At 37.8% G+C, this 11,107-nt stretch overlaps 1 protein-coding gene across 4 annotated transcripts in view; it reads right to left on the reverse strand.

The window, feature by feature from the left end:
- Positions 1-11,107, reverse strand: part of tcf12 (transcription factor 12) — an 85,704-nt gene that overhangs the window by 72,383 nt on the left and 2,214 nt on the right. For 2 of the 4 annotated variants that reach the window (XM_008405387.3, XM_017304011.2), the window contains exons 1-3: positions 4,044-4,230; positions 3,157-3,245; positions 2,146-2,218 (exon numbers count right to left, since the gene is read on the reverse strand). In XM_008405387.3, coding sequence (XP_008403609.1) covers positions 2,146-2,218; positions 3,157-3,228 — 145 coding nt within the window. In that variant the 5' untranslated portion in view covers positions 3,229-3,245; positions 4,044-4,230. Of the gene's footprint in view, positions 1-2,145; positions 2,219-3,156; positions 3,246-4,043; positions 4,231-11,107 lie in introns of those variants that run through there. The other 2 variants (XM_017304012.2, XM_008405386.3) reach the window with 2 other exon arrangements.

Below are 11,107 nucleotides of genomic sequence, written 5' to 3' on the forward strand. Positions count from 1 at the left end.
TCAGTACTTAATCTGCTGATTGGATGATAAATTGGGTAAATAAAATTGCAAATTTTGTTTAAAATATAATTGGCCAACTGATTTTAGGATGCCTATTGACAATGCAAGAGAAACAATGAGCCAAACCTAAGAAAACATTATCAAGTGTTCACGCCTATGTCATACAAATTCCCTTAAATCTTTTGCTATCCTGTCATGTATAATAAAATGTAGCACAAGTATTGAAAAACATTTGTCATGTGGATCTAAAATGATGCATCAAAAAAGGTTTTATAGAACATCGAGTCTTTTCATGTCTTTCAAACAAGAGTTTCGATTTTGATCCCCTCCTGTTCTGAATAGGGCATCTGCACTGGGATCAAGGGTGTAGACTGTTAGAAATAATATGAGGTCTGTTGTATCAGGACATTAGGTCACCGTCTCATTTATGTTCTCATATCTAATGATATACCAAATGTCTGAGAATTAAATTGAAAGCTCTGTGAGGATACTGGGATAGCCTGTACAATATTCAATTACCAAAAATGTGCAGCAAAATATTCAAACAACCTTTTTGTAGAAATGAGCAAGGTATTTGTAGACTGAAACAGAACATGTTTGAACACGGTCTGGAAAATTCTGTTTTTACCATCATCACAGTGGCTGACCTTGTCAGATTTTACTCCATTTTACTCAGATTAAATTATAAAAAGTTAAAGCAAAAATACTCTGTTTTAGAGGCTAAACCCAGTCTGCTCATTTTATGTCTACACATGTCACTGCATTCATTTATCAAACACAACGCTACGCCCCTTTCTGTGAGAACACACACACTGTGATGATTCAGTCCAGTTTTAAAAAACATGCATGTTACTGTAAGCACAAGTTAATCTTTACAAATTTGTTCTGAAACATTTGGGTAGAAAACAATAAAAATAATAATTATTAAAATAAATATGGACAAAGATGCATTATCTACAAGCTTATTAAAAATCATAATGTCATTTTGCTGTCAGACAAAATAGTCAGAAATAGCTGTATTTCTGTAATGCCTAATGCAGATCTCAGTGCAAACCAGGATAATGTGACATTTCAAATCTAAAACCAGACTCTTTGTCATTTGTTTTACTGAAGAGTACCCACAAACATAATCCTTCTCAGCTGAATGATTAGGTATCACAAAAGCCATCGTCACAGCTCCACAGGTCATGTGTGACAGCTCTGTTCTTGTTTCTTTGTCATTTCTCCTCAATGTGTGTCTTTCGCTTCACAGATAACCCACTACAACGACGGCCTTTGTGGATTCGCACAAGACACGCTTTCAGGAAACATAATGCTCGATTGTTGACTTTCTCTAGTGGCACATGAGACAATAGACGTGCTTCAGATTAATGTCCTGTAGTGTTTATTTCTAGAGGAAGCGATCCAGAAGAAGAGGGGCCTGAGCTCTTGCTAGTGCAACTAAGCCATTCACAAACACTCAAGGGGAATTAAGATCCTCATATATATACATAAAAATAAGGTAGGTAATTGTGTGGGAGAGTTCTTTAATGGGAAGAGCAATTATCAGTGCGAGTTCCTCACTAACAGGGAAAAAAAAAGCTCAACAAGATGTTTTACCACCCCTTCACACTACACAGTATAAGCAGCTCCACCACTCGCATATGCTGAAACTAATTTCCTCTAAAACACCTCACCGCAAATCCTCTGTAATAACAGTCTCTGCAAGCATCACAGCACCTGATCATTCAAGCCTAAACACGGCTGATTTATGCATTATTTATTCATCGGACAGTAATGCAAAACATGATTAACATTCACAGCGGTGTGCTATAATTGCACACAGATCAATAAAACATGTCTATGGTCTAAACTGCTTGGTTCAACTTCTTTACTGCAGCACCGCTCCACAACCCCAGGTGGGGGGTTCAGGTTTCAAGCGCCAGATGTGAGGAGAACACACAGAGGAATTACATCCAAGACTGAAGGCTGAGACACTTTTCCTACAGACTCCATTCATAAATAACTCTGGGAGCAGCGCGAACAAAAGCAAAAGACGTCCAGACACTGATACATTTGTGTGCAGACTTTAAGCAGGAATAAACATAGAGCTCATGTCAAAGGGTTTGCAGAAAATGGAGAAAGGTTTAAGGGATCACTTCCTACCTGATGCACTGAACTGACTGCTTCCAAGTGTGGTGGGCCTATTTTTCCCTCCGCCTACAGGTGGAGAGAACATCTGAAAGCACAAATACAGACACGGATCAAAAACCACAGCAAGGACTCGGCTATGTGGAGCAGAGATGCACAGTTCAGGCTTTTCCTGTCCGATACTGATTTACGTTTTTCTTTGAGAATTGAGACGCTGACTCCAATTTTGACCGATTCAGATTTTTTTTTCAAAAGTACAATAAGACATAACAGAAACAAATGTGCAGCAAGCCCCTTAACAGAAAAGTAATGTTTGTAATTTAACTGAAAACTAATGCATTAAAAAATCATCTCATTTATGCAAGGCGGAGCTTCATCTGATATTTAGTAAACACAACAAAGTGCATCAGACAGTATGTGGTTGATTTAAGGAAGAGAAAATTGAGAATTTTTTTTCTCTAATTTTACCTGCCAATTAAAGGAAGATCAGACTAAAGTAACTCCTGAGCTTAACTCAAACTCTCCAGATTAATTATTTTTTTTATCTTAAATAACTTGGATCACTACATTTACAATTTCACAATTACAGTATTGTGATTTTTTTTAAACCCTGATCATTTCCAGACTCATTTAGCTAAAAACAAATAGATATAATTTATATCCATCACCATTTTCAACACCAGACACATTTGACTGATGCTGTTGAGGTTAAAAATGTGCTGACTGTGAGTATATGGATTCCCCTGCAGAGCCAAACAGAACTAGATAACTGTGGGAACATTTTAGAAATAAATCACGTAAAAACGGGGGTGGACCAATAACTTGGAGGGGAGTGGGCTGCTAGATTTGTGGCGAATGAATGCATACAACCTTGATAGTTCAAATTTAAAACACAAAGAACAGCGCAGTTAAGGAACATAAGCTCAGATTAATAGGGAAATAACAAAAAACTATATATCTGTAATGAATTTTTAAACCTCAAACTTGAGAGGAATCACACCAACAGGTAACAACAAGGAGTCCTACCGCACTAAAATCCAGCAGGTCACTCAATTCCTTATCAGTTCCGAGAGCGGCAATCCGCTGCTGAGGATTCATCCTGACGATCTAGAAACCTGGGAGTAAAAAAAACACAAAAAAAACAAACACAGAATCTATCAGATCGCATCACTGCTGCTTTATTTAACAGCGGGGTCTAGCTCCACAGGAAATCATCTCCACGGGAGGCATTTCTTATGGACGCAGAATTTAAAAAAAAAAAAAAAGACCATCACCGTGAAGTAAACTTCGCTCTGCCGTTGCCGTCCTCATCATCATCACAGAGATGAAGGCAACACAAACACATTGTAATTGATGAAATGGTGCTAAAGCGTGTCATAAACACATTCGGTTTGTATCTTTTATTCGCTGGTAAAGAGAGATGAGGGAGCGCTCTGAATGGATGCGTTAAACCCAGGACCTGCAGCATCGCATCAGCGCAGGAACAATATCACTCCGTAACAACACCGCATGCTGATTGTTACACATGTATACAATCCGCTGATAATGCTGCAATACGCCTTGTTAATGTCAGTGGTTTCTGGAGCCTTGTATGCAAGCAGGGAGATGGTTTCCCCTGCGCTGAAGCACCTAACGTTTCTGGGCTAGCCACGGCTAACGCTAGCTGCAGTTACTCGTTCGCAGATGCAGCCTCTTACTACTGGCTTTGTTGGCTGTACAACGAGGAAGACAGTGTGGTTTCGGCGCCTAAAACCTAAATTAAAGACGGGCAACAGAGACAAACAAACACTGGACGTGACAATCTCAGTGTCCAGCTCCAGAAAACAAAACGCAATGATGGTCTATATCTCTCTCAACTCCCAACTTATTTCACGGGTCCGAAAGCTTCTGGAAAACTCCCCTTGATATTTTACCTGCTTCTCGATTAAAATCCGGACTAGGGTGATCTGGTGAAGAGTCGTTTTCTTCCGACGCGCCTCGCAAAGGCAGAATTCGGGTTTAAACGGAGATACGTGGGAAAATATCCTCTATATATCAGTTACGAGTTTCCCTTAGGCAGACATTTTTGCTTTGCAAAAAGCCTCAGCACCACGATGACAGCGGCTGTTGTATCCCTCCGCCGAGGGTCCCACACAGCGGGAGATGCTGTGGGAGTCACTCTGATGAACTGCAGCTTTATCACCGCATTATTACCATTGTCCTCACATGTGTTGGCTTTATGCACAGCAGCGGCCACGGTATCATCCACAATGTGCCAAAGTTTCAACAACTAGCCTGCTAGAGCTTATGGATCAGTGTTTTAAGGTTAAACTACGACTACAGGTCAATAAATTGCAAATGTGTCTAAAAGCTGTTGTAATTTGCGGCTTTGCTGACTTTTATAGGAAGAAGCACAGCGGACCGTCAATCCTCACAAGGCTGTAGTCGTTGTTGCTTTTGTCTTTTATTTTCTATCGCAGTTTTTTCTTCCACTCAACTTTCCATCAGTGTAACAGCACTTTGTGATCAGCCGCTTCTTTAGCAATGACAAGTTAATACAAACTTTAGTTGTATTAACTTTTTTTGCTCTTTGCCAAGAGCTGCTGCTTGTTTTTATATGTTTTCTATAATGTAGTTTGTTAAAATATACTTCCATCAATGTATTCATTTGTATTTTGTTGGAAGAATTTCTTTACAACTTTGAAAAATGCTTCAGCTCTTTTTTTCCCCAAATTTTGTTTGCCTTTACATCTGATGTACATACAGCATTATTACTGCATGTTTCTAGTTGTTTGCTTCGTCTTTTTATATTACTTGAAATACTTTTTTATGATGTATGGCATCTTACTCTATGTGAGAGGGATTCCAAGCAGAACGTTTTCTTAAAATTTTGTCTTTTTCCGACATTGTGCCTTAGCAGTTCTAAGAATACTGGGAGAATTCACTCCTTTTGTATTTAGGTCTAAACAGTAATACAGCTATTTCTTGTTGGAGTGCATTTGTCACTACAGCTAAATATATTTAAAAGGACAGTATTGTGTGTTTTCCAGGCACATACAGGCATTTTATGGCACAACCAAGAAACAATGTTACCTTCAGGTGTCATGAAAATGCTGCAAATATTAGACATATCTTAAAAGAAATTTGACTTCACAACTTAATTCCTTGAATTTGGCCCCCGTCTCTTTAAAAAGCTCCTGCCCCTTTCCGACACTCAGCACATCATCACAGCAATGCTTCTCCATTGTGCCTTTTACTTTTCTTAGGAGTGTTGGACTGAAAAACATTTGTATGATGAGCTCAGCAGACGGGCTGCACAGTGGCGCAGTTGGTAGAGCTGTTGCCTTGCAGAAAGAAGGTTCTGGGTTCGATTCCCGGCCCCGGTCTTTCTGCATGGAGTTTGCATGTTCTCCCTGTGCATGCGTGGGTTTTCTCCGGGTACTCCGGTTTCCTCCCACAGTCCAAAAACATGACTGTCAGGTTAATTGGCCCCTCCAAATTGCCCCTACGTGTGTGTGTGCAAGGTTCTGTGTCCTGTGTTGCCCTGCGACAGACTGGCGACCTGTCCTGGGTGTACACCGCCTCTCGCCCAGTACGCTAGCTGGAGATGGGCACCAGCACCCCTCCCAACCCCACTGAGGGACAAGGGTGTAAGAAAATGGATGGATGGATGGATGGATGGAGCTCAGCAGACTTCCACCAGGTATTTGCTAATTGCTGCTGCTAGTTTGTAGGAGTGGAGAGGGGGAAGCACAGACGAGGGCCCCCCTGGGAGGCATAAGCTCAACTGGAGACTGCAGCTCCAAGGTGAAGCTTTGGGTAAATAGGCGTAGCTTTTGGTAAATGGGTGGAGCTTTGGGAGAACATTTAGGCACCCCGAATGGTTGCTATGGCAGATGTAAGGATTTCTCAAACATTCATGAAAGAATCAAAGCAACACTCCAGATGTCACTATGATGAGGGGGAAACATTATAACTTCATATAAAGCTAAAAAGAAAAGTTTATTTTACATAATAATTCCCCTTTAAACTCTACAGTAGCAGAGGTTTAAGCCACTATTTTTACACTGTTCAAACCTAATGTCATTCTACAAGAGTCTGACATGCCGTACTTAAAGCCTTTGAGTAAAATGAACATTGTTCTTTTACTCTATGAACTAGACAACATGTCTTCAAAATTACAAGCAAAAATGTTGTATTTATTAGCAGACAATAACGAAAAAGGTGTAGAGCTTTCAGACCTCAATGCAACGAAAACAAGTTCATATTCATTTAGAAACAATACCAATGTTTTAATAGTTCAGGAAGAGTTCAGAAATGACTATTTGGTGGAAAAACCAGGAGGTTTTCAATGGGGTTCAGTGCAGTGGGCTTTTAATTTCTTCCACAGCTGTATATAAAACTACCAGTGAAAACATAATCTTCTACAGAAAAGTCTGTCTCTGTTAAACCAGATAAAAGGATCAACTGATTTTAACGTAAGAACTCGTCTTTTCCACATATTTCCACAATGGTGGAACAATGTTTGAACTAACCAAATCCCTGCCTTCTGATGGCTTTATTATTAAACTACAACAATTTAACTCATAATGTGCAACTTTCACCTGTCTCAGGTCTGCATTGCTGTTATTATTTTGGCAATCAAAAACCACAAATACACATCCAAATGTCCTGGGATTTCATAAGGACCTAAAAAGACTTGCTGTTCCCACCACTAACAGGAAAAATGACTCAGTAGAGGAAAATTGTTCTTGAAAAGTTGCTGTTCCAGCATTGGGAGCAACTGCTTACACAGCAAAGTAACCCTCTACATACAGTATGAAGAGGGGTGTGCATACTAAACAGATTACCACAAACTGTAAACATGTTCAAAGGACGTCTTTTAAAAAGGTTCATAACCACAGCAGAGCTTTTGCGCTGTCATCATGTAGGGAAGCTCAGCTAAATATGCTCCTTTTTTTACAAAGATGCAACAATAACAGATGGAAATGATTAAGCAGACACAAAGAAAGCACAAGAATAGTCAAATATTTGAGCCTTCCTCTGCTCCATACACGGCATGTTTCTCATATTACAACCCAAAACTTGATGAGTTTTGGACATTATTTCAGTTGATTATTGCTCATGTTTAGGTGAAAAATACCTGCTGTAATCCATTTCAGAGTTTAGGATTCTCAAGTATGTCTTTTTTGAAGATTTTGATCAAATGTATGACACCTTGAGTCATATTGGTTGCTTCTTAGCACGTATACTGCATTTTATTTGAACTAGAAGTCATGCTTGTGTTTACTGATCCATGTCAATTTTTCTTTAACTTAATGCCAATTTGCAAACACACAGATATGAATAGGTTTAGTTTGCTTTACTGTTATTCTACATAGGATCCGTTTGAACCCAGAAGTGGGTTTATGCAATCATTTTCTTAGCTCTCTATTTAGGATCCGTCTACTGAAGAGAAGACTAGACAGAAATACACCTGCTGCTGACCTGGTCGCGTCTAATGAATCTCAGATGTAATTTATGTCTTGAATGTATGAACACTACATATTGGGGCATCACAGTTTATCTTTATGATGATTGGTCATACATTTGATAGTTTATTTTTTGGAGTACTTGTAATATTGTATCTTTAATCTGTACTATCTGTTGTTTAGCTTAGGGTTAAATAATGTTCATTTGTAGATTGTGCTACCTACTTTTTGGAGGATGAAAAAATTACTTTGGATTTTGTTCTTTACTCTGCTTCAAATGTGTTAGTGAAAAAATATTTAGATATACAGCTGTGGAAAACATTGAGAGTCCACTGCACTGAACTCCATTGAAAACTTCCTGGCTTCTCCACCAAATATTAATTTCTGAACTCTTCCTGAGGTAAAACATCAGTATTGTTTCAAAATGAATATGAATCTTTGCTTTTTTTTAGGTCTGAAAGTACTGCATCTTTTTTATTATTTTGACTATTTCTCATTTTGTTTTTCTGTTTGGAATTTCAGAGACATGTCAGTAGTTCATAAAATACAAGAACAATGTTCATTTTACTCACACATATTTCTATAAAAAGTAAAATCAGAGAAATGGATCATTTTGAAGCGGTCTCTTAACTTTTTCCAGAGCTGTATGTGCCTCCAGGTTCTACCAGTAGCACCGCTACCAAAATTTACGAGAAAGCATGTTTTAGCACATCAAATCATCTGGTGTGTGGAATGGTAAGTTTGAAGCCAGACTGTTGGATTGTTTAAAGAAATCTTAAAGGTTCAAGTATTTGTTTTTAATCGACCCTGCATTGTAAATTCCAGCATCACATTCATTAAACCTCTTGCAGTTCTGCTCTGGTTTTTGGTTTCATGTGTAGAGCAAATAATCAGTGGTCCAAACTGTGGACAGTTGTGAAACCTACTGAATTTGCCCCATGCAGGTTTGTAAGGCAAATCTGGTGTTTGGGAGATTTTCTAGGGGAAGAAAGTTTTAAATTGAATTCTGCTTGTGTCATAATGTTCTTAAACTTTAAAGTGTTTTACTTTAAATGATGATAAATGTTTATACTTTGTTGAACTTTATGCTACTGTTTTGGATTGGAGGCAAGCAGTGATGTTGCTTCAATAGAGAGGAGGGAAATCGATTGGTTGGGTGGGGTCCAGATTTGCCTGATCATCATCACATCCTTTTTGAACTGTCATTAGTCCATTTTTTTTGTACATAAGACAATATCATTAGACCACTGCTTCAACAAGACAAGAGGTTAGTAGGTAAAATAAATATTATCTGTAATCTCTGGGTGTTGGTTCATCACCAGAGGTTTCCTCTCCAACCAGATCCAGATGTTTCACTAACAGAGGCCTGTTCTTTCCACACCTTTGTCAATGCTCGTGCCAGAACCACCAACACATTTGGGTCCGTCCTCAATGAATTATCAAACGTGGGAGGAAAATGTCTGTTTTTCTTTAAGACAATGGATCGTACAGTATGAGAGAAGATGGTTTTTGTGTGTGAACTGAATTAACTCAGGTTGACTTGAGCCGCACATTGTTGAAATCCATCAAATCACAGCATATTTTCTCTCAACTGTATTTTTTTGGAGGGTCTTTATAAATTGAGCTGTTCTCCGTTTCTTCATAGTATTTTAACTGCCAACTTTCTCAACATTTGTATGTGTGGGAATTTCCAAGGTAAAGACAAAACGTATCCACATCAAACATCGATTTGGTTTAGTTTTTTTTTTTTACTGATCTCTTTTTCTGCAAATGACTGATAAAATCTATCTTAAATGTTTCCTGAAAACCCCTGACTTTATTTTGCCCTACAGCACCAAACACATTATTTCTGACACAAATATTTCTAAGACCTTTACTGCATCTATTCCTCTGAAATGTACTGTATCCAGTGAATGTGGTGAACTACATCTTACACTAGCTCTGTAGAAATGGAGTCTAGTGTATCATTGTGATGCAAAAAATGTGAGAAAAAAATACTAAGAAAAAGTGATAAGATTAGGTAATGTTTAAAAAATAGATTATAAATATTACAATAAAATCTTTTGAATCAGACTTTAAATAGTTAACATTTTCCCATAAAACTGTGGAATCTTAAATTACCGTGTGACTTTTATCATATATAGATTGAAAACACTTTTTTATACATAATAACTTTTTGTTTACAACATGGTGACAAAGCATTCAACAGTTTTTTCTTTATCATTTCTCAGAACACTGTTTTGCATGAATTTGAGCATAATGCACTGAATGCCAGCAGCTTTTGAAGAATAAAAATGCTGATTCACAGAGTCGAGATAAAAAAACACAAAAAACCCAGAGATTTAAAGCTTTATCCTCGTTTTTAAATGAAAGTGTGTGAGGATCCTTTACTGTGGATTACTAATTCCAGACTGCCACCTGTTGGTCAGATCTGTCAAACCTCTCCAGCAGCTACTCCATCAGACAGTTAACCCACATTTACAGTTATATGTATTGTATTTCATCACTCCACGCTAAACCTCATAGAGCAATGTTGAACATTTAAAGATCTAGAATATACTTTTTAAAATTATTTTGTAAGTATTATCCGTTATACCTACCCAGGGAATATTGGAAACACTGCACTGCATTGTATTTTCTGTTATCTGTAACCACAAAACATGAAATTTAAAATACTTTATGTTGCTCTGTACACTTACAATCACCGTGCATCAGTTCTGGTGTCGCCTAATAAACCAAAGTTGACTCTTCAGAGCCGATTTGCTTCTTGGAACCTGGTCAGAATACATCCACTCTCCCTCTGAAACAGCATCTTGCTTTTCCACGCAAAATGCAAACTAATGCAAAATGAACAGTTAAAATTAAAACTGCACAGGCTGAGCTTTTCCAGACTTTTTACGGTCTATACATTAAGATTCAGATACACGGTGCTCTAGTTTCTACAATGTACCAGATGTTGACTCAGTATTAGTACTTCAGCATAAATCATGGAATAAAGACTCTTATCCTTAAATGTCTTAGTTAAGAGAATCAGATCACACATTTTCAATTAAAAATATTTTTAAAAGAGCATTTTGAGGCTCGTTCTCTGCATGTTAAGTGACATACAGCCTGTTGTAAGTCCTTTAAAGGAATAGTTTACTTTCCATCTTTTCATTGGTACTATGCAATTATAATATACCCAGCTTTACTCTGTAATTACTGCATGGATCAACATGGATGGTTTTACTTCACTCATATCATTGGAAGTTTATGTAGTCTTTTACGTCCACACAACTTCTTCATTTTATACATTTATTATGAAATGTATCTTTTCCACATTGTACAGATTTTAGCGTTGTTATTATTATTATTAATAGTAGTATCCATTTTCTCTTCACTCCTACAGACTCAGGGAAATTGATTTTAAAATAAAATACAACATTTGCTTTTATTCTCTAAATTCTCTATATAAGGAATTTGGATCACTGAGCAACAGCCCAGGCTTCTTATAACATGCAAGAAGCTTCTGGTTCAATAGTATCTCA

This window comes from Poecilia reticulata, chromosome 3 (genome assembly GCF_904066995.2).
Source record: "Poecilia reticulata chromosome 3, P_reticulata-male-v2, whole genome shotgun sequence".
Lineage (NCBI taxonomy): Eukaryota > Metazoa > Chordata > Actinopteri > Cyprinodontiformes > Poeciliidae > Poecilia > Poecilia reticulata.